Raw genomic sequence first — 27,361 nt, 5'->3', positions numbered from 1 at the left:
ATTCTGGAAACCACTTGGTGAAGCGATTGATAGACAAGAATTAAAAGGGGAGGAAAAGTCAGAAAAAGTGAAACATGAGAACCATTACCTGTGTTTCTAACAGTGACCCCAAGGGAAATTCATTTAGGGGCTAGGGAGCTTGATTGACAATATCTTGGTTTCTAATGACCCATTTGTGTGCATAAGGCTGTTGACGTCTGTATTTAATGTACTGAACAACCTATTTTTATGTTTCAGAATATCTCATTACCAACTATCTATGATATCCTGTCAACAAAACCTGTCCTCAACAAGGTATTTAAAATATATACATATATTTGCTTTTAGGGAAAGAATTTGGTCCTGTTTTATCTTTCCCTGTTATCATTGGAGAAGTCAGAGCTAGAATCACAAGGCATGTTCAGCTTAAGGCCGACTTTTAAAAATGTTTTTGTGTGACTAAAGTAGTAACTGTTGGGACGGGACAAAGAAACGGATCATGTGGCTTGGATGTCGGCTTGGTCAGAGTATTGTTTCTAGTTTTGCTTACCTGGCATTGAATTAAGTGTAGCGTTTTAGCCTGGACTTCTCCCTGTCCACCAGAATCTTATGCTGTCCACTACAACTAGCACCTAAAACCTGACCAGAGTCCATTCTGAGGCAGAGCTTTGTCTTGGTGGATTAGGGTGTCTCTTAAACTTCATTACATCCTTTTATCTTTTCCGCACACTATAGCTAAAAATGCAGTTTCCTAGTCACCCAGTGTACTAATAAGTCCCCCTTGTGTATTCTGGATATACACACCCTGATTTTCCCATTTGTCCTCTTTGGTCCTTCCCTCTCACCCTCCCAAAAATCAGCCTGCCTCCATCACCGCTGCCCGTAGCATTCAGCCCGAACCTGGCTCCTGCAGGAAGCCTTCCTTAAGCCCGCTGACCCGGCCATACTTCTTGTTCGGCCCATGCCATCATCATGAGAGCTCACAATGGTTATTTACAGATCCCGTGTGCCTCCTGTGTGTATGCCTTTAATCTACATGCCCGCATAGTGTCCCCCACTGTTTATGGTTTAAGGATAAGGACAGCTAAAGCAAAACTGTTCAGACTTCACAGTACACCATTAGGCTCTGGAGGCTGAAGGCTAGTCTTACAGCCTTGCTGGTGAAGCAGCGTGCTGCCCAGGAAGAGACCTTGCTTCTCTCCCAAGCCTATCATATTCACAACCTGGAATAATAGTCTGTTGAAGTCAGTTTAGACTTTATATTATATAACATTTGTTTTATATACTTACTTATATGTAATATTATATATTTATTATTTAATATTAACTTCATAAAGCAGTTCCATAAGAAATGCTAATGTGAATCAGGACATCTTAGAATTGAAAACATCCTTAAAATAAAAATAACTTTCTTTTCAGCTGACTGTATTCACAACCTTGATGGACGTTACCAAAGGTCAGTTTGAAACGTACCTTCGGGATTGCCCAGACCCTTGTATCGGCTGGTGAGCACACACCTGGCCTACAGAGTGCACTGTGACGTCAAGGGGGAGCTCACAGGTGGCCCACGAGTGCAGCCATCGGATCTCTGACCAAGAACTAAGACTCAGGGCAGCTTCTCTTTCAGGCATGAGCTTGTCCGTGTCTTTGTATGTTTACAATTCACAGGCTATTTGTGCCACAACAGTTGACTGTTCTTATTTACAGATAATTTAAGTACAGGAATCATTTAGAATTTGTTGAGTTCCATTTCACTTTAACATTTGGGGATGGGCAGTTAAACTATCGTGGGACCCACTTCTATAGAATAAAGCAAGAGTCTTGTGGGCGCTGAAATCAGCAACTCTGTGTAATGGCTACAGCAAATTGTTTTCCACTTTTATCTATAGATTTGTGTATTTTCCTGTGTAGCAGTCTTTTCCTCCTGGTACTAATTGCTACTAAAGTTAATACAGTATGCCACTGTCTCCTGTGTGTGACAGCAATGTTAATTTCACTAACTTTGGAGGGAGAAATACATTCAAATGTGTATTTCTTAATGGGCAATACCTGGGCCTTTGACTCTAAATGGAAGTACTTTTTAGGGGTCATGAAGCAATCAATATGCAACACAGTCTTTTATACACAGAATGGAGGTGTTTCCTTTTTCATAATGACCCTACCTCCCAGAAACCCCAGGATGTTAGCTTTAACAACTGAGGCCCAGGTCCTGTGAATTAATAGTAGATAAACAGGTCAGACTTGTGGAAAATGGGATATGAACCCATTTTTTTAATCTTCCTGGGGATTATCCACTTAATAGATTTTGAGTTTTTCCTTTTGATCAATATGTATTTTTTTAAACTAAGTAGTTACTAAAAATGTTTTTCAGAAATCAATGTATTTATGAAAAATGCTAATCGCACTTAACCTTTCAAACTCTCACAATTAACTGTGAACTGCATGCCAGTTGGGCATGACTGTATCCACTTCATTTCCATGTCAGTTTATTCATGACGTCCAATAAAGCATTGTCAGCAGCCTTGTGTGCTGAGTGTACAACTACGCGCTGGTTTGAGGGTGGGGGCTATTATGGAGAAATCAAAGCTACTGAGTGTGTCTGAATGACAAGAATTGTGCACGTGGGTTATGCAGCTTATGACTGGTTACAGTGTTACACGACAATCCTTGCCACTTCTTTTCCCACTGTTACCAGCCCAGTGTGCAGATGTTCAAAGGCAGCTTTTCCTCCCAGAATGGAGGTGTTCTTGGTTTGTTACCTCAAAATTACAGTGATGCCAGTATTATCTTACCAAAGCAAGAAGAATTATAAGAGAATTTGTGTTAAAATAGGATTCAATTAATGTAAAAATCTATACTTGGAATTTTGTCCCTCTTATAAAAATGATGTGAGGTAAACTTTATTTTTCTCAAGTAGCCTTTGATATGCACAATAAAATGGGATGCTAATTGTTTCAAACTGATTCCTCAGGACTAAATTAAAGCATATGAAGGTAATCTATAATAATAAAAACGTAATATGCTAATTAGATTGGACAGCCAAACGACCTTCCAGATGTCCTTCCGGATGAAGCCGGTGCTGCGAGGGCTGAGGCAAGCTGCCGCAGCTGCAAGAGCCAAGCCCCCTGCATGAATTTCGTGCATTGGGCCTCTAATACTATATAATAAAAGGCTAATATGCAAATCAACTGAATGGTGGAACAACTGGTCGCTATGACGTGCACTGACCAGTAGGGGCCATACGCTCAATGAGGAGCCGCCCCCTGGTGATCAGTGCACTCCCACAGGGGGAGTGCTGCTCAGCCAGTAGCCCTGAGCCGGGCTCACGGTTGGTGAGCGCAGCAGTGGTGGTAGGAGCTTCTTCCACCTCCGAGGCAGTACTAAGGATGTCCGACTGCCAGCTTAGCCATCAGACTGCAAGAGGGCGCAGGCCTGGCTGAGGGACTCTCCCCACCCCCCAAGTGCACGATTTTTGTGCACCGGGTCTCTAATAACTGATATTAAAATTTGAAGTGGAGTTGTTTACTCTACTTTAGGATATATAGTATAGGCAGGCCTATTTATATAATACTTTATATATACTTATGCATAAATAGGTATACATCTAGAACATAAAAAGATGATTAGGAGGAGATGTTTACAAATAGGTTGACAATGGTCCGACTGTAATTTTAGAAATGCTGGATAATAATCCTGGACTGGTTGCATCCAAACCAGGGCCTGTAATTTCTCCACCTAGTTTTAGGTAAGGAGAAAAAGCAAGGGGCAATCATATGTGATATAATCCAAAGTGAAACTGAAAATTATAAAATCCAAAAAGTTATCTGAAATACTCATTTGTAGCTTAACTGAACTTCACTTATCCATGTCTTAAACATTGGGGGTTGGGAGGGACAGTGAGAGAGAGAATGGAAAGAGAATGAAATGGAAGATAACTAGAATGGTGACACTGGGAAAACTCGAAGATCCACTAGAACGAAGGCTCTTTATCTTTAGATCTCACATCCTTACGTAAAGAGGGAAATTACAAAAAGAGTTCAGAGCCAGGACATGTTAGAAAAGAACATTTGTTAAGAACATATGGAATCAAGTGTGGGTTCTAGTAGATCCCCTCCTTCCTGTGCCTTTCTTTCCTCAAACATGGATACATATGTGATGCCTTACATTTGTGTAGCACTCGTCATCAAAACATTTACATGAACGTTGGACAGACTAACCCATATTCCCTTTCTAGGAAAATACTGAATATCCAACAGGTGAAGGAGCAATGGAGATGGAAGAACTCTAATTGTCCACAGTCTCACTAAAAGAGAGGTTTAACACAAATGTTAAACATCACTAATGTGAATTGGCATAGCACTTTATATTTTAAAAGTCTATGACGTTGCCCTGGCCGGCGTGGCTCGGTTGGGTGTTGTCCCTTGCACTGAAAGGTTGCCAGTTCAGTTCCCAGTAAGGCACATGCCAGGGTTGTGGCTGATGGATGCTTCCTTCTCCCTTTCTCTCTCAAAATCGATTATAACAAATATTTTAAAAAATTCTTTCATGATGTCATTTGATCAATAGGATGGCCTTAAACAGGCTGCTATACTCTGGGAGATATAGTTCATTAAAGGTGAGGATTTTTAGCAATATAACAATATTTACAACTATTATTTAAGTTAATCACATGTGATTTGATAGACCTAAATATCAGGGATAACTAACTACACATAGCAAGTCTTAATGCAAGAATATTACCATGGATGCAGAGAGTGGGGTGGTGAGGGTGGGGTGGGCTGAAGGAGGTCGATGGGGGGGAAAAGGGGACATGTGTAATGCTTTCAACAATAATGATTTTTTTAAAAAGATTATTATATGAGAACTCTGTTGTACTGAAATATTACAACTTTTCAAAATAACCAGTTTTCTGTAAATTGCTGGCCCAAAGGTTTTTTTTTAAAAAAAATATATTTTTATTGATTTCAGAAAGAGGGAGGGAGAGGGAGAGAAACATCAATGATGACAGAATCATTGATTGACTGCCTCCCGCACACCTCCTACTGGGGATTGATCCTGCAACCTGGGCATGTGCCTTGACCACAATCAACCCTGGACCCTTCAGTCTACAGGTGTCGGCTCTATCCACTGAGCAAAACTAGCTAGGGCTCAAAGGTTCGTTTATGGATTATTTCTGAGTCTGGGCAGATGAAATGAATTGGTAATTAAAACTCTTCTTGTATCTGAATCAAAGTCATTTGTAGGCATAGGATTCTCCGATTCCTTAATCAGAAGCACCAGCAATATGAGGAAAGAACCAGACATGTAAAGACAGCAAATGCTAAAGTAACAAAGTTGTACAGCAAGTTCAAGAAACACTGCCTTTTCCAGGATAGGTGACAAGGCAACCACATTTCTACAGTGAAATACGTGAAATCCAGAACCAATTATTTTGTTAACAGATCAAGAAATGGCCTGTTTATATTATAGTTAGCAACAAGCCGGAAATATGCCATTTGAAGTTTACATACATACAAAAATGTTTTCCACATTAGATAGTAAGAAACAGTAGAGCACACCTGCACTGTAAGAAAATGGTCTCAAGTTTAATAAATCGTCTCTCTGGCTAGTTGATATGTCATTGTTTTTCATGTTTTGATTTCTTTTTACATCTAAAATTGTCAAGCCCCAATTCTGGAATAAATTCTAAGCATAAATATGTCAATTTAAATGAAAATGCAATTCAGGCTCATATGCAGGATATACATTTATTAACAGTGAAAAAGCATTTACCCAAAGTGAATGTTACAAAATACAAAGAGTACCTGCACAGTCTGTTGAGCTCACTACGCAAGCATTATCCCAACCTGTGTAGGGTTCTCTCTCATTTTGACCTTTTCTCCCTCTTTTATTTCTAACCAAATTTTTAACTTATAAATTAAGACAGACAGGAATATTAAATACCTAACTCTTTAGCAACAACTACTAGAGAAAAACATATGAAACTAGTTATTTGCTCTCAAGCTCTAGGTATTTTAAAACTTAATTACCTACTAAAATGATTACAGCAGCTATAACATAAGTCAAACAAGTCTGATAAGGTTCATAGGTACTACAGTAACAACTAAGATACGAGTACAACTCTTCCATTATATCCACCCTTAACATGCATACAGAGGGAGAGAGAGTCAATATGTGAGGCTTGGCTTGAGTACGAAAATGAAGTTTCCCCCTCCTATACAACCTAAAAAACAAACACAGAATTGGAGTATACATAAAATCTAATTTATTGTCTCAATTTCCCTGAAGCCAAGCCAACTGAATATGAATTCCTGATTCTGGAATGACAGTCTTCTGAATAGATTTTACTCAAGTAGGAGATATATGTCTCACACAATTCTAAATTAAGTAGCAACACAGTAAATGTCCTCATAGGAAAATGTTCGTTTAATACTCCTGATTGGACATTGCAGTTTTACACTGAGGTATCAGGCAGGTAAGAATTTTAAAGGAATACCAACCAATTTTTATAGGGTATTTGTCATTTTTTAACAAATTAAAAGATACCTGGAATAAATAACTGTTCACTGGTTCTGTGGAGCCTTACTAAGTATATGGCAAGTTTGGGATCTAAGGTAAACCATCTTTTAAAAGCTGGCTGATTTAGTAATGAAGTCATATAGATTTTCATTACTTAATACTTCATCTCCCTCACTACTCACAGAAGCAACTGCTATGCTTTGGTCTTAAACTATCATCTCAATAGTTCATCCAAAGGCATACATAACCTTAATGTTCTGATACATGAATTTATTTCTATTAATCCACACTTGGAAGAGATCAGTTTTTCATTTAAAATTAACTATAATGTTATTGTCTGTGCAGAAATGTGCTCTAATTATATAAAACGTATTTCTTTTCAGATGGAGACAACAGATAGGAATGAAATTCTGGAAATTATCTAGTCAGTACTAAGGACATGTGTTCTAAACTTATTTATCCAATTTGAATAGAGTATTAATATATATTCTACGATAACTTCACAGATATCCCAGAAACCTTTATAACCTGTCCTACCTTGCACAGGAATAAGATACGAACATTAGACCCGAGAGCAGTAATACTGGCATTACTTGGAAGCCTGCCATAATGGCTAGACTTTATAATAGTGTATTTCTCTAACTCTCGACCACTACCTCTTTGAACAGCCTAATTATATAGAGCAGTATCTTGCTATATGGAATTCAACATAATTTCCAAAAAAGATACTTTACAGGTAAGTTCAAACTTTATTTAAAACTACATTTTAAATTCAACATTACCAAACATCACAATGGGGAGGGAAAAGGAAAGAGAAAGAGAAAACCCCACAGTGTATCAAGGCTTGAATCTGTTCAGAAATTAGTTTCTTATGTTAACTGCCATGGGCAGAAATTAGCACACCTATCAAAAATGCAGTGTCAAACTAATATACATTTTTATACAGCTCAAAACAGATGTTTATTTAGAACCATTTTCATATATGCATTGACTATGTAAAGAGAGAGTCAGATGAGCCTCTGAAGACATCTCATGTGCTTTGGGCCCCCACTGTTTCTGAAAAACAAAATAATAAGGCCTTATAAATTACTTGAATCAAAATTTTACTTACTAGAATTTACTTTAATATTTTTGTCTTCCATTAAAATTTTCACTTTTAATATAAAGTTATTACCAAGAAAATACTAACTTACTTTGATACGATAATTCCCTGATAACACACAGAGTTTTAAAAGAATAGATGAGGGTTTCTGTTTTAAGATGGCAGACTTCTGCCGAAACTGGTTTGGCTCAGTGGATAGAGCGTCGGCCTGCGGACTGAAAGGTCCCAGGTTCGATTCCGGTCAAGGGCATGTACCTGGGTTGTGGGCACGTCCCCAGTAAGAGATGCAGGAGGCAACTGATTGTTTCTCTCCCATCGATGTTTCTAACTCCCTATCTCTCTCCCTTCCTCTCTGTAAAAAATCAATAAAATATATTAAGGAAAAAAAAAAAAAGATGGCAGACTTCTGAACAGATACTTCCTCTCTCTCAACGACAGGTGGGGGGGGGGGGTAGGTGGGGGGAGTGTAAAAATGAATAAATCCAAACCAACAAAGGAAGAGTGGTTCTGAGAGAACAGAGGACAGAAGACACCAAAAAGTTCCCAGACGCTGAAATGGAGGTTCAATGCGAGTGGAAGAAGCTACGGCCTGGAAACACTATGAGATAGGTACCAGTTGAAATGGCAACTAGGCTGAAGACTGGGAAATTAACTGAAGGTCTGATATTTGGTCTGCCCTTCACCCCACTTCTAAAACAAAAATCTTACATGATTTTAATTAATGATAAATTGATAAACAACAAAAATCTTTGGACCTTGATTCAAGAACTGCTCCTTTGAGTGGCCCAGAGGTTGTGCTATTATTAGACTATAAAGGAAATCTGGGACTATCACTTGGCTCTGCTATGAATCATGTTTATATAGAACCATCTTCAGGAAAATAGAGAAGATTTTGTCGGCCTGTGGACTGAAGGGTCCCGAGTTCAATTCCGGTCAAGGGCACATACCTCAATTGAAGGCTTGATCCCTGGCCCTGGTCCAGGCCTGTGCAAGAGGCAACTGATCAATGTGTCTCCCTCACATAGATGTTTCTCTCTCTCTGTGTCTCTCCCCATCCCTGTCACTCTCTCTAAAAATCAATGGAAAAATATCCTCAGGTGAGGATTAACAACAAAAATAAAAATAAGTGTGTTTACTTTAATAACCTTAATAATGTAAGAAATGATGAAAACTGAACAGAAGGAAAAAGGAAGAAGGAAGGAGTAATTGGGTAATGACCAAAGCTGATGAAACTAGAAAATGTATATTAAAAATAACAAAGGCAACAAACAGAAAACCAAAAAAACCCAATATGAACATTGAAAGGAGAGGTAGGTCTAAATACCCACTTTCCATTTATGAATGATGGTGTAAGACTTGAGTAAATTTTCAATATGATATGGTTAAAACTAATAACTCATACCAGGTTCCTTTAGTGTCTGAGAATTCCCAGCTAATTCTTCACTCTGCATTTCACATATTTCACCAGATAAATGGTTTTCCTGTTCTTCTTCTACCATTTTCTTCCTTAGATCTGCCTTTGGAATGAAAAAAAAAAAACCCCAAATCATTTTCATCTTAATATTTGTTATAAAAGATAAGTTTAATTAAAGAGAGCCACATACCTCTGAATATATTGTCAGTTTGAGTGGTAAATCTTCAACTTTCACAAAGTCATCTTCATCAGATTTTTGACTTATATTACCAGATTCTGCTTCCTGTAATATAAACAAATTAGCATTTAATGAAGGCAATCCACTTCATCTCTGTATTTAAAACCAAAGTCACCCATGCCAAGAGACAAAATTCTATCATCTTTGGTTTTCTAATGTAATTACACTCTGTAATGAAACAGAAACCTAGAGTTCACAGGAAGGGTTGCACACTTTCATGTAGGGAACAGACTTTGTGTTTTTGTTTTCATTTTATAAAACAAAGAGCCAGTTTCTACGGCTAAAGGAGGAAATAATTGGCTAAAATAATCAGAAGAAAAATGCTTGGTCCTTGATATGTTTACAGGATACATCAGAGCTGTATCCAGCAGAATCTAAGTAAACATTTACAGACTTTCAATATCAATCTGTGCAAGCTCAACCAGAAAAATGAGGCAGGAATTTAGTACTCACATCTGTGACCAGCTCACACTGGAACTTGAATTCTCTTATTCTCTTAGTTCTCTCAAGTTTTAATGGTATTCTTATCCTACCATTACCCAAGTGGAAACTGTAGGGTTTTTTTTCTTGAACCATTTCTCACCCATCTCCCATTTAGCTTCTATTTTGTATTTATATGATAATGGAGACTCCTAACATTGCTCCCATGACAACATATTTTATATAGCCATCAGATTCTTCTTCAAAAACCATGACTATAAACATTTCACTTTCTTATGCAAAAACCTTCAGTAGTGTCCTTGCCACAAATTCAAGACCCTTACAGTGGTTCTCAACCTTCCTAATGCCGCGACTCTTTAATACAGTTCCTCATGTTGTGGTGACCCCAACCATAAAATTATTTTCGTTGCTACTTCATAACTGTAATTTTGCTACTGTTATGAATCGTAATGTAAATATCTGATATGCATGATGTATTTTCATTGTTCGCGACCCACAGGTTGAGAACCACTGCTTTATAATCTAATTTCAAGTTAATTTCATGCAGTACTTCATTCAGTAACTCATCAAATGGTAATAGGAATAAATCTAACGTAACTTTAAGAGTTTTAGGTGCATAATTTTACTGTTAATGAAGAAAATAAAACAGAGTTGAGAATTACTTCTTCTAATGTTTTTTGAAACATTTTAAGATCCTTTTTTGAGAAATTATAAAAACATAATTGTAAATCTATCTTTAGGAAGAAAATTGATGTAAATTTTAAAAATACAGGAAACACATTCCTTAGACCTAAGAGTACATTGTCATAAATCCCTTCTTTTTGCTGTAAAACAAAGTATATAAAACATACACAACCCAAGAATCCAAAAATAAACCTGTTTGCTGTAAAATTAAATTAATACAAAGGTCCTGATTTGGTAGCATATTTCCTAGCATTGTTTTCTGTCATTCAGTGTATAGGCATAAAGACTCTTTTGCTGCCCAGCTGCTGTGGCCCAATGTTTGAGCATCAACCTGTGATCTAGGAGATCACGGTGTGATTTCCGGCCAGGGCACATGCCCTGATTGTGGGGCTCAATCACCAATGGGGGGGAGGGGGAGTGTAGGAAACAGCCAATCAATGATTCTCTCTCATCACTGATGTTTCTCTCTCTCTCTCTCTCTACCTCCCTCCCTCCCTCCCTTCCTCTCCCTTCCTCTCTGAAATCAATAAAAATACGTATTTTTTTTAACAAGACTATTGCTGTCAAATTGTTTTCTTTCCCATTCCAAATGTAAACTTTCAGGTTTATCAAAATTTATGAAATGCTGTAAACAGTTGAAAAGTCATGTATAAGTAGTATAAGAGAGTAATGCTGACCCAAATATCATTATCCTATCAGATCTAAACTTAAAAATGAACTCCCTTTAGTTTGCCACCTAAAACTCATCTCTTCAGCTCTCAAAATTATGAACAGAATAGCTTTTAGGTATTGAGATAGTCACCTTAATCACCCTTCTGTTCAAGTTTAAAATAAGTTTGAATAAGAAATAAAGACATTGGCAGTTTCTAAACCTAAACCTAAAGATTGTGTTTACATGCTGAAATGTTAACCTGAAAATAAAAAATATGCACAGAAATGAAATGCAGAAATATTTAGAAAGGTAAGTGGATACATACATAGTCATTTACTAACACTGGAGATTCAGTATCAGGACTTCCAGCCAGAGAACTGTCAGGAGTTTCTGGAGCAGATTTAACTTCTTTGACTCTAGGCACCAAGGTTTCAATTTCAGTTAAAGGTAAAGGCAAAGCGCTAGGCTGTTTAGATGAATCAGTGGTATTAAGCGAGTCCTTTTGGACAGTACTACTCAGAGGTTGCTCATTTTCCAAGATATTGAGGTAACACGGTTTCATAGGAGCACTATCCTGGTCATCTGTCATAAAGAAAAATCTCTGCATTAGTGTAATGTAACAGCTGTTAAACTTTATTACTACATGAAATAAAGGCAGTATATATGAGTCAGAACATTTAAGGATTTTAAGAACAAAAGAAAGGCAACTATAAATTTTCCTTAACAGTTTTCAAATTTAATTGGGGTTGTTTTAAATATTAGATTCCTAAAATTCATCTGATTTCTAATGAAGCAGGAATTTCAGGAGTTAAGCCCAGGAACAGGTGTTGTTTTTCTTTAATCCCCCACATTTCTGTCTAAAGATGTCTTCCTTATAGGTTTTTTTCTGTGTATTTAGGTATGTCAACTTTTCTTTAACAACTGTTGGCAGAAAACGAAGCCCTGATGTTTTCTACATTATTAGGGGGAGAAAAGGGGCATACATTAGGCTCAAAATACCTTCAAACTTACATTAGCTAAGAATATTTTTTTCTTTTCAATTTTTAAGCACATAAATAGCACTTTAAGTCATCTTAAAATTGAATACTTATTTAGATTTCTTACCTTTACTAGTAGTGGGCTCTTGTTCTGATGGTACATTTTTGCTTTCTGCTGATTTTTCAAAGTTCTGTTGAAGAACCTAGAAGGAAAAAAATAATGTTTTGATACTAAGGCCTAAAATATAGGTCACTTATACAGGTGGTTACCTCTACTATGTGGCTTTTGTCCAACCTGAGACCTTCATGCGAAAGAACTTAAAAATATCTTCTAAAAGTATTTCAAGGAAGTTGTGATTGCAATTTCAAGATAACTAAGTAAAAAAGTTTCCTTTTTCTGTAAAGAACCTCAAATACACAGAACTAGGAATATTATGGATTCCACTATTTATTATTTTTTTTCAGGTCAGACTCTATCTTAACCATTTGTACACCTTAAGCATTTATAGACGCAAGAGGTGTACCTTTTTAAATTAAATTCAAAATACCGTGGCAGTTAACTGGTTAAATAAAACATACACCTGTTTATGTGTAGACTAGAGGCCTGGTGCACGAAATTCATGCACGGGTGTGTGTGTGTGTGTGTGTGTGTGTGTGTGTGTGTGTGTGTGTGTGTCCCTCAGCCCAGCCTACACCCTCTCCAATCTGGGACCCCTCGAGGGATGTCCAACTGCCCTCTCACAATCCAGGACTGCTAGCTCCCAACCGCTCGCCTACCTGCCTGCCTGATTGCCGCTAACCACTTCTGCCTGCCAGCCTGATCACCCCCTAACCACTCCTCTGCCAGCCTGACTGATGCCTAACTGCTCCCCTGCTGGCCCAATTGCCTCTGTCCTCCCCTGCTGGCCTGGTCGCCCCTAACTGTCCTCCCCTTCAGGCTTGGTCGTCCCCAACTGCCCTCCCCTGCTGGCCTGATTGCCCACAACTGCCCTCCCCTGCAGGCCATCTTGTGTGTTGGAATGATGGTCAATTTGCATATTACCTCTTTATTATATAGGATGATAAAAGAATGGAAGAGGAACTGACCAGGAGGGGTGAAAGATGAACAAAGCTAGGTGCCTTCAGCAGCAGGAGAAAAGAAAAACTGAGATTCACCTCATAAATTAGAAGTGCCGGATTCTAGAAAGGAATATTGTGGTGGGGAGTTGGTGATGAAAAGGGGGTGGTGGTGGATATAGGAATTCGTTTAAGGAAAATGTGGACACCTAGGTTCCTTCCCCTCAACTTCAACAGAAAACGGGAGATTGCATTTTGGAGAAATGAGTAATTCTCAGGCCTAGGGGGGCATCTGGAGTAGGAGTGGGGTATGGAAAGCATGAATGAGGACAGGACAAAGCATCACATTGAAAACAGGATTCAGTGAGTCTATATAATGGTGAGACCCTCAGCTCCATTCTCACATCTAGCTCCAGAATACCAGCAGCCAAGGATATTTTAAAATTTTGTATTCATGAACATGAGGATGGGGAAGCTGTACATTTTGGCATCTTTAAAAAGGATCTGCTTTAGTAGTTACGACGGGGAATGTGCTCATCTGCACTGGGGTACCTGATCGTCGTGCTCATTGTCTTCGGCAGTTTCAGTGTTGGCCTGAAGCGAAGTCTGGACATCTACAGGTCCCTCTTCAAAGTCTTCTATTTCTTCATCTTCATTCTCATCTTCTCCACTTCCATAATTGGTCAGCGCTTGAGTTTCAGCTTTGGACAAATCTACGATGGTTAACACAATTTTGGGGGAAATTTTCAGCACTTAATAATAGCTACAATTTATTGCATTCTTATATTGTCCAAGTGCTTTTGAAGAAATAAAAAATATTTTTATTGATTTCAGAGAGGAAAGGAGAGGGAGAGAGAGAAACATACATCAATGATGAGAAAGAATCATTGATCAGCTGCCTCCTGCATGCCTCCTATTGGGGATCGAGCCCGCAACCCAGGCATGTGCCCTTGACTGGAATCAAACCTGGGACCCTTCAGTCTGCAGACTGAGGCTCTATCCACTGAGCCAAACCACCTAGGGCTTGTTCAATTGCTCTACATATAACATCTAAAATCTTCAAAACAGTAAGTACTAGAAAAAACTGTGGTGCAGAAACAAGTCAGGATTACACTGCAATTCAAATTCAGAGTTGTCAGACACCTAATTCTATAGTCATTACATTTCACCAAACTGTTTTAATAAGAGACCTATAAAGAACAAGCACATGGCCCTGGCTGGTGTTCTCAGTAGTGAGAGCTCTCAGTAGTGAGAGCATCGACCTTTGTACCAAAGGGTGGAGGGTTGAATTCCCAGTCTAGGGCCAGTAGCTGGGTTGCAGGTTCGATCCCTGGCCCAGTCAGGACACATGTGGGAAGCAACCAATCAATTTGTCTCTCTCACATAGATGTTTCTCTCTCTCTCTCTCCCCCTCTCTCTCTCTCTCTGCACCCCTACCCTTCCACTCTCTCTAAAAATCAATGAAAAAAATATCCTTGGGTGAGGATTAACAACAACAAACAAACAAACCAACAAACAAAGAACAAGTGTATGATTCTAGCATGAACCCTTTAAACTTACTAATAGACACTGGACATTCTTCACTTTCTTCATCTTCCTCTTGATCAGAAATATCAGATCTCACATTTTTGGGAGCGTCACCATCATACCCCTCAGATGTTTCAGTCTGCTTAACTGTTTCGGTCTCATCCTTGTCCTAGCCACAAATAAATGTGAGCAATTAATTTCTTAAAGTACATTTTAAAAAGATACATAGTAAGTCTATCATAAAAATTAATAATAGTCATCTACACTAATAAAAGAGAAACATGGTAATTGGCGTACGACCGCTACCCTTCCCATTGGCTAATCAGGGCAATATGCAAATCAACTTTCAGTCAAGATGGCGGCCGGCAGCCAGGCAGCTTGAAACTAACATGAGGCTTGCTTGCTTCAGTGACGGAGGACTGCAACGTCCCCGCCTGCCTTGCCGGCCTCTGAGCCTGCAGTTTAAAAAACATTGTAACGAATATAGAAGGTAAACAAAACCCCAGAAACCTGCAGCCAGCAGGATCGCAACATTGTAAGCAAAGGCCAGAAACCTACTTTCAGCAGCGGAGGCCTAAGAGCTAGAGCCAAGCCTCAGAGCTAAAGCTGGCCCAGAATAAAAAAAAAAAAAGGAAAAAAAGGAGCGGTTGGGAGCTTCAGTCACCCCCAGCCTGAAAACAGCCCTCAGCCCCTCACCCAGACTGGCCAGGCACCCCAGTGGGGACCCCCACCCTGAAGGGTGTGTGACCAGCTGCAAACAGCCATCATCCCCTCACCCAGGCTGGCCAGGCACCCCAGTGGGGACCCCCACCCTGATCCAGGACACCCTTCAGGGCAAACCAGCCGGCACCCACCCATGCACCAGGCCTCTACCCCATATAGTAAAAGGGTAATATGCCTCCCAGCACCGGGATCAGCGGAGCCGCGAGGCCTCCCGGCACCAGGATTAGCGTGACAGGGGGCAGCGCCCAAACCCCCTGATCGCCCTGCGGCTCTGTGTGTGACAGGGTGTGGCGCCCTAACCCCCGCCCCCAACGGGCCCTGCTCTGTGTGTGACAGGGTAGAGCCATAACCGCCCCATCGGCCCTGCCCTGAGTATGAGAGTGGCGGCACCCCAACCCCCTGATCGGCCCTGCTCTGTGGGTGATAGAGGGCGGCGCCCCAACCCCCTGATGGGCCCTGCTCTGTGTGTGACAGGGGGCTGTGCCCCAATGCCCTGATGGGCCCTGCTCTGTGCGTGACAGGGTACAGAGCCCCAACCCCCTGATGGCCCTGCTCTGTGATTGACAGGGGGAAATGCCCCAACCCCGATTGGCCCTGCTCTGTGCATGACAGGGGGTGGCGCCGCAACCTCCCCATCGACCCTGCCTTGAGTGTGACGGGATGGTGCCCCAACCCCCCAATCGGCCCTACCCTAAGCGTGACTGAGGGTGGAATCACAACCTCCCGATCGATCGCCCTGCTCTGTGCATGACAGGGGGCGGCGCCCAACTCCCCAATCGGCCCTGCTCTGAGCCCGACCAGGGGCTGCACCTAGGGATTGGGCCTGCCCTCTGCCACCCGGGAGCAGGCCTAAGCCAGCAGGTCGTTATCTCCCGAGGGGTCCCAGACTGCGAGAGGGCACAGGCCGGGCTGAGGGACCCCCCCCCCCCCCGAGTGCACAAATTTTTGTGCACCGGGCCTCTAGTTATCTAATAAAAAACACAAAGAATCATTTTAGTTTTGTTTTTAAAAGAAATAAAGATTTGTCAGAAGAAAGGATATTTGATAATATACTTTGCTCTCAAACATTAAGGTAAAAGCTATTAAAATCATTTAATCTCATTTTGAAAGCACTATTTTTAGGTACAAATTAATTAGCACGTACTCTGTCTTCTGCATCAATTCCTGTAGCAGGTGAGCCATGATCTCCTTCAAGAATCCTTTTGGCCTATAAGCAAATAAACAATTTTAGGGGTAACCTTTTAGCATTACACTTCTGTATTCAGTAAATTTTAACAAAGGCTGCATCATCCAAAGAGCTGAATGCTTCTTAGAAATGTAAATTAAACTTTTATTTAAATCTTTTAAATTAACAAAACCTGAGCAACACTGCCAACTGACATCTCCTTAGATTCAGAAGAGGTATTTCAAATTTACTAAGTCTAAAACAAAAATCTAAATGCTATCCTCCTTTAGTCTTCCCAGTCTCAGCAAATGGCCCTTTATTTACACAAACGCCCAAGTGGGGAAACAGCCTGTACTTTTATTAAAAACATCAAAACTATGAGAATGCCTTATTGACTCAATCATCAAAGTGTACCTGTTGCTGAACACTCAGCTAGGACACCTCATTTCTTAACTGGACTAACAATAGCCTTATAACTGGTCTCTCTGCCTCTTTCGCTACTCTCCTACAATTCCTGTTCAATATGGTATCCAGACAAAAATGTTAAATTGCACCTGAGATTACATCACTCCTCTATTTCAAACTTTCCTATGGATTTCTATCATGCTTAGAATAAAATGAAAGGTCCTTATCACAGTTTGTAAGGCTCTGTAATTTGGCTTAATCTACTTCTGTGAATTCACCCTCCTACACTCAATTCATTTAATGTGTTCCTGCCTCCCTGGCTTTCTCCCTGTTCTACAAACTGCTCAATCCTGCCTTAGAGTCTTCACACTTAAGTGCTCTCCTCCAGGAAAGCTTATCCCCTTCAGCATCATTATAAATCCCTTGTCTTTCATGTCTTAGCTCCTATTTCCCCTCCTCAAGACAGCCTTATGAGACTGCCTATCTAAAGAGTCCTCTCGATCATTTATTATGTTATTATCCTGTTTTTTTATTTTTATCAAGCTCTAAGCAATGGCTGAAACTTATGTCTAGAATAAAAACATTATACAAAGTGTGAAACAGATGGCTTGACTTTATCTACCTTATATTGAAGGAGGAAAGGTTATCCCATTATATTTTGGGTCTTGACCTGCTTTCCCTTTCATGATTAGGGAGTCAAGAATAGGGTGCAGATCTAGAGATACCTCAAGTTGAGGGAAAAAACCTCATCCAATTTCACACGTGATGAAGACTAACTTAATAGGGTATAAGAAGCTAGAGGGATGTGCAACCAAGTCCTAACTGACAAATGAGTATGTGTGTTGGCTGTGTGATACATATGCCCAGGGAATCTACTGGGGTAGGCAAGAGCTGCAGCAGGCATCCTCTTCTCTGCACCCTGAATAAGTGACAAGAACGTGAACCTCACAATGCACATTTAGCATCATTTCCTGTCTGCACGCCTGATCTGTAGACACTAATGTTACCACAGAGATTAAGTACGGGGCTAGCACATGTACTGATTTATAATGTGATTAACTGGTATTACTTTAAAATGGCTTTTCTGAGGTCAAGTATGATTTTAGTTATGAATAATAATAACTATATTTATAGGCCAATTATGATTACTTCTAAAATAAAAATAAATGCTCTTTACCTCTTTGGCATAAGATTGTATCACTCCAGCTGCTTCTATTTTTCTTTTGCATCTCTGTTTAACAGTCATACTATTATTATCCAAATCTTGCATGAGTTTAAAGAAAGCCAACTCATTAAACAACACTTCAGATATCTCCACAAGAAGATCCTCTCCACAGTCTTTCAGTTTTCTTCCAGCAAATTTTGCCAGTGAATCCTATTGAGATAACCAAATATTTTAAGTTTACAGTGAATGTCAACTGTGGATAGAGCAATACAAATCTAAATTATAATAGTCATCTAGTAAAAAAAACAACCAACCAATTTTATTACTTTTTAGTATTGAAAAAACCTCAACTCTATTCAAACTGAAATACATCATCAAATGAACAAGTCTGCTATATTTCAGACACTTCTTAATAAAGCCACTTATCTTTTTCTTTCTTCCTAAAAATATGAACTATGCTGTTTAGAAAACAGGCAAATAACTATGATATCTGGTGTCCCCTCCCTCCAAAAACTATCTTGTCTAGTACAATCATGGAAAGAAGTACAAATAGTGGTACCTGTGGAAAAAAAATAACTGAACAGGTTTCATGAGAAAAAAGTAATTTAAGCTCTAGCTCATGAAAAACTTTAATGTACACTACCCTTATTCTTCATGAGTCCCCTTGTGAAAAAAATAAATCAGGAGTAGGATATAAGAAAAGCAGATTTTCTGAGATGTAGAAAAAAAAATCTTATTTCCAAATTTATACTTTGGCATTTTCCCAGAATTATGATTATAGTAGGCAAAATTGAGGCAGGACTGCATGGATCTTGATAAACAAAAAGTATTTAAATTACTCTTTCAACCTGATTCTAAAAGGGAGTAATTTCTTCATGTAGAAATAAGCTAACTAAATTTATAAAAATACATTTATTTAAAAATTATCTTAAGCATTCTTAAACAATGGATAATACCACTGATGTCTTATATTCCTTATAGGTTATATGTAAGTTATATTAAATAGATCCAGGACAATTTAAAAACTACATATAATTTATTCTTTATTCCAAATAAAAACAAAATGGAAAATTATAGTGATGGAAATTTGCATCAAGCTTAGGGTTTTAAAAATTAGCAAGTGCCCAGTGGTGGTGTGGCTAAGAGGTTGAGTGTCAACCCATGATCCAAGAGGTCACAGGTGAGATTTCCAGTCAGGGAACATGCCCAGGTTGCAGACCCGTTCCCCAGTAGAGGGTGCAGAAGGCAGCCTATCGATGGTCCTCTCTCATCAATGTGTCTCTCTCTCTCTCTCTCTCTCTCTCTCAAGAAAAACAACAACACTAAAACAAAAACAGAAGAGTAATAATACTGTTTGTAAAATCAACTTAAACACAGGAAAAGGAAAAATTTTATAGAAAAATTTTGTAATAAACATTTTTAAAATGTATGTTCCAGTTTGGAATAACAATACACATCATAGAACTATCTCAGTGGGAAAATATACAGATGAATTTAATCATAGAGATTTTTATTATATGGAGTATGTACCTAACACAGGATTCTCTCAGCCTTAGCACTATTAACATCTCACTAGATACTGGATGCCTCCCTGGCTGTTGTAACAAATAAAACGTCTAGAAACATGGCTAAATGTCTCCTTGGAGGGAAAATGACGCCCGCCCCCTTGAGAATCACTACTGAACATAATCTAAGGTTACTATTACAGCCTAAGAAGTCTCCACAATCAACAGCTGGTTTCTAGCTTCAAAAATTTCCCTGATTGATAAAAAATTATTTGAGAAAACAGGATAAAAATTTTTCAAACAGCCCTAGCCAGTTTGGCTCAGTGGATAGAGCATCGGCCTACAGACTGAAGGGGCCTGGGTTTGATTCTGGTTAGGGCACATGCCCGAGTTGCAGGCTCGATCCCCACTGAGGGGCATGCAGGAGGCAGCTGATCAGTGATTCTCTCTCATTATTGATGTTTCTATTTCTCTTTCCTTCTCCCTTCCTCTCTTAAATCAATAAAAATATATACACATAAACAATTTTTTTTTCACAGTTCAAACTTGAAATTTCTTAGTAAGAAAACAAATCAAAACAAAATGTTATTAGAGTTGGGAGAGGCCTTAGAGATGATCAAATTAAATGAAGACACAGGCCCTAATACAATTAACCAGGTAAAGGAATAACCTAAAAAGTATTAAAATGTCACCACAAATAAATGCTAGATGGAGAGCTACTTAAATGTAGAATGCCTGAAATGGCAAAAAAAATCCTAATCAGGTGGTACATATTTATGTCATACAAGTATAAACTCTTACCTGTAATATACTTCCAAGCTGTTTATGAAAGAACTTTACAAACTCTTTGCTCTCATCATTTTCCTGGGTCAGGGTCAACACCATGCGTCTTACTGAAGTCAGAAGCTGAGAAGAGCATACTTCATCCATGTGCTCCTGAGGAAAATCCTAGCCGGTTAGGATATAAACTTACCTATCGCTCAAATAAAATTAATCCACATAATATGAGATTGTATTTTTCTTGCATAGATGCTTTTCAACTTTCAGATACACATTTGGAATAATTTATTCATAAGAATAGCCAACTCCCCAACCCCCCTTTATACACGTCAAGAGGTTTGCAAATTTTGATTCACCATAGCAGGTAATAGCCAGTAAAAGAAACTGGCTGATAAAAATCTTCTCATCCCTTTTTTTCTGTACCTTAAGCAGAATTACTCATGCCATAGTTTCCACATTGTCTGTCTTCCTGTCCGCAGTTGAGTTCAACTACTCTTACAACCATCCTCAGGCTTTCTCAATTGGCACTACTGCATCTGGTCTCTATGCACCAGATGCCAGTAGTGCCATCCACCCTCCCAAGCCCTGATAACTAAAAATGTAGCTGGACATTACTAAATGATTTGAGGGTCAAAATGACCCCCAGTTGAGAACCACTGTCCTAATTTTTTTAACAGGCCACTTTGGCCTTAAAGAGAGAATTCACCACTAGACCCAGTACACAGTCTCTTTTCCTTGATCTTTTTTTTTTTTTTTAATATATTTTATTGATTTTTTACAGACAGGAAGGGAGAAGGATAGAGTTAGAAACATCGATCAGCTGCCTCCTGCACACTCCCTACTGGGGATGTGCCAGCAACCAAGGTACATGCCCTTGACTGGAATCGAACCCGGGACCCTTGAGTCCGCAGGCCAACGCTCTATCCACTGAGCCAAACCGGTTAGGGCTTCCTTGATTTTGCTTTAGAAGCATGTTAAAACTTGCTACAATCCAAATGATGGGTTAGCTTTCCATTGTCAGTCTTACACATTGAAAAGTACAAGTAGATTGTAAGAAATGAGCCCAATTACAACATATTTTGTAGTTTGCTGTATCTGAATGAAAAGAAAAGACTGGCTTTCATTTCTAATTTTTTAAATTTTCATTTAAATTAGAATGTAAAAGAGTGCTCTCTCTGGTACAAGTCTTGCCTTCACTTTCCATTTCTCTCTCATTGAATTTAGAGAGGAAGGGAGAGGGAGAAAAAGAGAGAGATTTTCCCCCTTATTTATGCATTCATTGGTTACTTTTTTTCTTCTTTTTAAAAAACACTTTATTAAGGTATGACTGACATAAAATGTGTACATTGAGTTTGAATATCATTTTCATTCTTGCCATCTTGTTACTATGTTGGTCTATACGTTCCTTAAAATGTTGTCTGACATAGTTAAGGATATAGCTGGAAAAATTGGCTAAGAGTGTGAATAAACTGGAGGAGTGTTGACTGAAAAACAAAACAAGCATATCATCCCTTGAAAGTAGCTGTATTTTTGTTAACCTAGATTAGTGGTTCTCAAAGTGTGGGAACGTTCTAGAACTGCAAATGTTTTGTTTGGATCAACGTACTGGCTATTTTTCAAAGTCTGTGTCAAATTTTTAAGCTTTCTTGTTTTAGCAGATATTTTCAAACTTGTCTTTTATCTCTCTGAAAATACTAAGAGCCCTGGCCAGATAGCTCAGTTGGTTAGAGCATTATCCCAAGATGCCAAGATTGTGGCTTTGATCCCTAGTCAGGGCACATACAAGAAGCAACCAATCCTCCTATATAATAAAGGGGTAATATGCAAATTGACTCTCACACCCTCGCACAAGATGGCCACCCCCATGTGGTCACAAGATGGCCACCACAAGATGGCCTGCAGGGGAAGGCAGTTAGAGGCGACCAGGCCGGCAGGGGAGGGCAGTTGGGAGTGACCAGGCCAGCAGAAGAGCAGTTAGGCGTCAATCAGGCTGGCAGGGGAGTGGTTAGGGGCGACCAGGCTGGCAGGCAGGTGAGCAGTTGGGAGCCAGCAGTCCCGGAATGTGAGAGGGTGCAGGGTGGCTGAGGGACCAGCCCACCAGTGCACAAATTTCATGCACTGGGCCTCTAGTAAATACGTAAGTGGAACAACAAATTGATGTTTCTTTATCTCTCTGCTCTAAAATCAATAAATCAATAAATAAAAATGTAATCAACTTCTAAAATATTGCTATTTTATACTCTTTCTCTGATAATTCCAGTATCTGAAGTGTTTGTGTCATTATTTGTTGTCTATTATTTCTACATGTTCTTTTCAGGATGTCTCCTTGTATACCTGCTATCTTTGAAAATGTGCTGGAAGTTACTAGAAAAAGGGTACGTGTGCATGAATACTTCGATGTCTGAGATATAACATTTCTCTAAAGATTATATTCATTTGCTTTTGTGAGTCACCTGGGCACACCACCAGCCTGATCAATATTGTAGATTTTGAAGGCTGAGGTTCCCTATACCTCCAAGACGAGCTGAATCTGAGAGACATATTCATCTCCAACATTTTAAGGTGGTTTCATTTGGGATTCCAGTTCAAATGTGGGGTGATTATTCAGAATCCCAGCTTTCAGCACTTTTACACTTGTACCCCTTATATTGCACGTCCACCGACCTCACAGCTGAGATTCACAGGGGTCTCTTTCCAGCAACAAATGGCTTCAGGCGAAGGCAGCCCTGAGTGTTGGAATTACAAACTATCTCTTGCTTCTCTAGAGTTTGATCCCTAATTCTTCACTCCTGTTAGCTCTTCGGAATGCTTTTCTTTTCTCAACATTCCATCAAGCTACGTTTTCTATGGAAGAGTCGGTCCTAATTACCTAGGCCACCATTACCGGAATTGTAACCCTTCACTTAAGCTTTATCATCCTCCCTCCAGTCGTCCTGCACAGGTCCTTCCTATCCCAGGGAAGGGAACAGAAGGGAAGAAAGACAAAGAAGAGATGGTGTCTGTTTTTATGACTTTGTTTTAGGGGAGTAGAAACTTACACTTCCTCAGGAAAAGCTACACCTTTTCAGAGTGAGGAGATATGGTTACCTAGAGTTTCTCCACTTACCTAATTTCATATGCTCAATTTATCCCCATTTTGTCCAGTGGGTCACACGATAGGAGATGACAGTGTCCAGCCACTGGGCAGAGCGACAAAAGAGGGGATGGGTTGACCTGAGGTGATCTGCTATGGGGCACAAGTGGCTGCTGGCGGCCACTGGACTGCCTGGCACCAGCAGCAAGATGCTAGGCAGAGAAAGCGCTCGCCCAGTGGGAAGTGAACATGAAGTGCAGCACACATGCTTACGCAGACCCTGGTTACTTATATGTACCCTGACCTTGACCAGAGGTAGAACCCAAACCCTTGGAATACCAGATGACACACTAACCAACTTAGCTGCTCAGCTAGGCCCACTTTCTATTTCTTGCACTTTTTTCTCTGCCCTGCTCACTGTTATTAAAATCAATAGTACTGCTTACCAATCTCATACTCTCCCTGTTGGTAGGAATACAAATTGTTAAACCTTTCTGAGGAACAATCTACTTATATCTTATCTAATAAAAGAGAAACACGCAAATTGACCATACTTCCACTACACCCACAAGCCATGCCCACCAGCCACGCCCACTAGCCAATCAGGAGCAAGTATGCAAATAAACCCAACCAAGATGGTGACAGCTAGAGAGCTGGAGCGAACAGGAGGCTTGGGTTGCCCCTGGCGATGGAGGAAGCCAAGTTTCCCACCTGCCCTGGCCATCTGTGGGCTCTGCTCAAGGCTACAAAGTTTCATTATAGATAAATAAATAAATAAATCCCAGATACCTGCTTGCAGCCGCTGTGGCCTCCGCTCAATGAGGGTCTGGGAGCCTAGGTTGCCCAGGGCCATGGCCAGCCTGCAAATAGCACTCAGCCCCTCACCAAGGCTGACCAGGCCACCCCAGTGGGGACCCCCACCCTGAAGGGGGTGTGGCCAGTCTGCTAACAGCCCTCAGCCTGTCACCAAGGCTGGCCACTCCCTCATGGGGTGAGGGTCCCCACTGGGGGGCTTGGCCAGCCTGCAAACAGCCCTCAGCTCTGCACCCAGGCTGGCCACACCCTCATGGGGTGAGGGTCCCTGCTGGGGGGCTTGGCCAGCCTGCAAACAGCCATCAGCCCCTCACCCTGGCTGGCCAGGCACCCCAGCGGGGACCCACACCCTGAAGGGGGTGTGGCCAGCTTGAAAACAGCCCTCAGCCCCTCACCCAGGCTGTCCACGACCCCCCAGCAGGGACCTTCACCCCATGGAAGTGTGGCCGGCTTGCAAACCACCACAGGCCCCTCACCCAAGGGAACCTCCACCCTGATCCAAGACACACTTCAGGGCAAACCAGCCGGCCCCCACCCGTGCACCAGGCCTCTATCCTATTAAGCCCCCACCCGTGCACCAGGCCTCTATCCTATTAAAAGGGCAATATGCTAATTAGACTGGGAGACCTTCCAGGAGACCTTCCGGACGTTCTTCTGGACCAAGCCATGGTGGCAGGGCCGAGGTAGAGGCGGTTAGAGGCCAAGAGGGGAGCACAGTTGTGGGTGATCAGGCTGGTGGGGGGCGGGGCCGTTGGGGGTAAACAGACCAGCAGGGGGGCCAGTTGTGGGCAGGCAGGCCATCATCAGTGGGGGTCATTTGGAGGTGACCACGATGGGGGGGGGGCAGTTTGGAGTGAGCAGGCCAGCAGGAGGACAGTTGGGGACAAGCAGGCCAGTGGGGAGAGAAGGTGGGGGCGAGCAGGCCAGCAGGGGTGGCAGTTGGGGGTGATCAGGCTGGCGGGGTGGGAGGCATTTGGGGGCAAGCAGGTCAGCAGCGAGGGGCAAACAGGCCGGCAGGCAGAGTGGTTAGGGGCAATCAGGCAGGCAGGTGAGCTGTTAGGAGCCAGCAGTCCCGGATTGTGAGAGGGATGTCCAACTGCCGGTTTAGGCCCGATCCCTGTAAATTGGCAGTCAGACATCCGCCAAGTGGTCCTAGATTGGAGAGGGTGCAGGCCGGACTGAGGAACACCCCCTCCCCCGTGCATGAATTTCGTACACCAGGCCACTAGTATATATATAAAAGCCTAAGCGACTGTTTGACCAGTAGCGATGACATTCACTCTCCACCAGGGGGCAGATGCTCAACGCACAGGCATGGAAACATGAAACAGACTGATGAATGTCAGAGGGAAGGGGGAAGAGGGGAGAGTGGGAAGAGATTAAACAAAGATCTTATATGCATACTAAGGCCCAGTGCATAGATCCGTGCACTAGTGGGGTCCCTCAGCCTGGCCTGAGGGGATCAGGCCAAAACCAGTGGTCCGACATCCCCGAGGGGTTCCGGGTTATGAGAGGGCGCAGGCCAGGCCAAGGGACCCCACGAATCTGTGCACTGGGCCTCCAGTTTAATATAATGTCTCAAAAGACTTGAAAATATTCCTAACCTTAGAATAAGAAATTTTGTGTAAGAATTACTTCTCAAGAAATAAAAATGGGATATAGTAGGTGTACTGGTTAATAATGCGGATTTTGTAATCAAAGAAAACACAGTAATTTCAAGAGAAACATCCAAAGTGCATTATTCAAAGTAATGTCCATCACTAGCTACACATTTCCCCCATCTTTCAGGTAATTTATGGATATGGTCCCAATAGAACTTTTCTTGTTTTGAGGCAAACAATTCAGAGACCCAATTTTCCATTTCTTCATCCGTTTTGAAGTGCTGCTCAGAAAGTGCATGTGCCATTGATTGGTAATCTGAAGGAGCAAGATCTGGTGAATACAATGGGTAGGTTAATACTTCCCTCCCAACATATTTTAACATGTCTTTAACTGGTTTTGAAGTGTGTGATGGTGCGTCATCATGAAGCAAAATTACTTTGCCATGTCTTCTGGAACATTCTGGTCATTTAGCAATCAAAGCGTGATTCAAATGGATTATTTGTTGTCGGTAGTGATCAGTATTAACAGTTTCACATGGTTTTAGAAGCTCATAATACACCACACCCTTTTGATCTCACCAAACGCAGAGCATTCTTCTTTCTGAAGTGATTTGGCCTTGCAGTCGATGTTGATGGTTGAACTGGATCAACCCATGATTTTGTGCATCTGGGATTCTCAAAATAAATTCACTTTTCATCGCCAGTCACAATTCGATGCAAAAAAAAGACTTCCTTTCGTGCTGTTGAAGCAACATTTTACTGATGACTTTTTGGTTTTTCTTTTGTCTTTCGTTCAGTTGATATGGCACCCATTTTCCTTCCTTTAAAATCTTCCCCATTGCTTATAAACAATCAGAAATTGTTTGCTGAGCAACTTCTTAATCTTTCTGAAAGTTGTTTTTGAGTTTGACACGCATCTTCTCCAATAATACTTGTAATTGTTGGTCTTCAAACTTTTTCGGTTGACCTGGACATTCTTTGTCTTTCACATCAAAATCATCACTTTTAAAGCATTTAAATCAGCGTTCACAAGTATCTTGAAATGGAGCATGTTCACCATAAGTTTCCCGAAGCATATGATATCTTTCAGCAGCACTTTTCTTCAAAATAAAGTAATGAATTAAAACTCCCCTCAAATGTTTTTTTTTTGCACGAAATTCAACATTTCTAAGTGTAAAAATATCTATGATGTTAACACCTTCAGAAAATTTGACATATGAAGTTTTGAAGCTTGCTGTCAATATAACAAAATAGCATACATATCAAATCGTATATCAACATATGTATAACTCCATCTATTAAAAAAAATCCGCATTATTAACCAGCACCTGGTATATTTAAATTTAGCTAAGTCATTTATGTATTTATAAAAGTGAAAAAAAGGATAAACATAAATATTTAACAATAAGAACTGATAAAATAGAGAATTCTATTCTATGAATACTAAACCCTCAGAGTAGCAATCAACATAGATCACTACTGACAGTCCTATTTGGCAAACTCTGGCTTTTCCTTTTTTGCACACCTTCTAAATGTTGAATC

The 27,361-nt window shown here is 40.6% G+C and overlaps 2 protein-coding genes across 27 annotated transcripts in view; one reads left to right on the top strand and one right to left on the bottom strand.

The window, feature by feature from the left end:
• The window catches only part of ASAH1 (N-acylsphingosine amidohydrolase 1), a 29,886-nt gene extending 27,388 nt beyond the window's left edge, over positions 1–2,498 (top strand). The window contains exons 13-14 of the mRNA XM_059685578.1: positions 238–294; positions 1,399–2,498. Coding sequence (XP_059541561.1) covers positions 238–294; positions 1,399–1,488 — 147 coding nt within the window. The 3' untranslated portion in view covers positions 1,489–2,498. The remainder of the gene's footprint in view (positions 1–237; positions 295–1,398) is intronic.
• Positions 2,499–5,712: 3,214 nt separating this feature from the next.
• PCM1 (pericentriolar material 1) overlaps positions 5,713–27,361 on the bottom strand; it is a 96,347-nt gene continuing 74,698 nt past the window's right edge. For 25 of the 26 annotated variants that reach the window (XM_059685580.1, XM_059685588.1, XM_059685594.1 and 22 more), the window contains 10 exons: positions 20,354–20,488; positions 18,060–18,257; positions 16,457–16,519; positions 14,623–14,758; positions 13,615–13,775; positions 12,134–12,209; positions 11,355–11,611; positions 9,205–9,297; positions 9,003–9,117; positions 5,713–7,554 (listed from right to left, as the gene is read on the bottom strand). In XM_059685580.1, coding sequence (XP_059541563.1) covers positions 7,529–7,554; positions 9,003–9,117; positions 9,205–9,297; positions 11,355–11,611; positions 12,134–12,209; positions 13,615–13,775; positions 14,623–14,758; positions 16,457–16,519; positions 18,060–18,257; positions 20,354–20,488 — 1,260 coding nt within the window. In that variant the 3' untranslated portion in view covers positions 5,713–7,528. Of the gene's footprint in view, positions 7,555–9,002; positions 9,118–9,204; positions 9,298–11,354; positions 11,612–12,133; positions 12,210–13,614; positions 13,776–14,622; positions 14,759–16,456; positions 16,520–18,059; positions 18,258–20,353; positions 20,489–26,587; positions 26,920–27,361 lie in introns of those variants that run through there. The other variant, XM_059685601.1, reaches the window with a different exon arrangement.

The sequence above is a fragment of the Myotis daubentonii genome, chromosome 2, assembly GCF_963259705.1.
Source record: "Myotis daubentonii chromosome 2, mMyoDau2.1, whole genome shotgun sequence".
NCBI classification, from domain to species: domain Eukaryota; kingdom Metazoa; phylum Chordata; class Mammalia; order Chiroptera; family Vespertilionidae; genus Myotis; species Myotis daubentonii.
The sequence above is the reverse complement of the archived record's forward strand: the minus strand, read 5'-3'. Positions and strand labels throughout refer to the sequence as shown.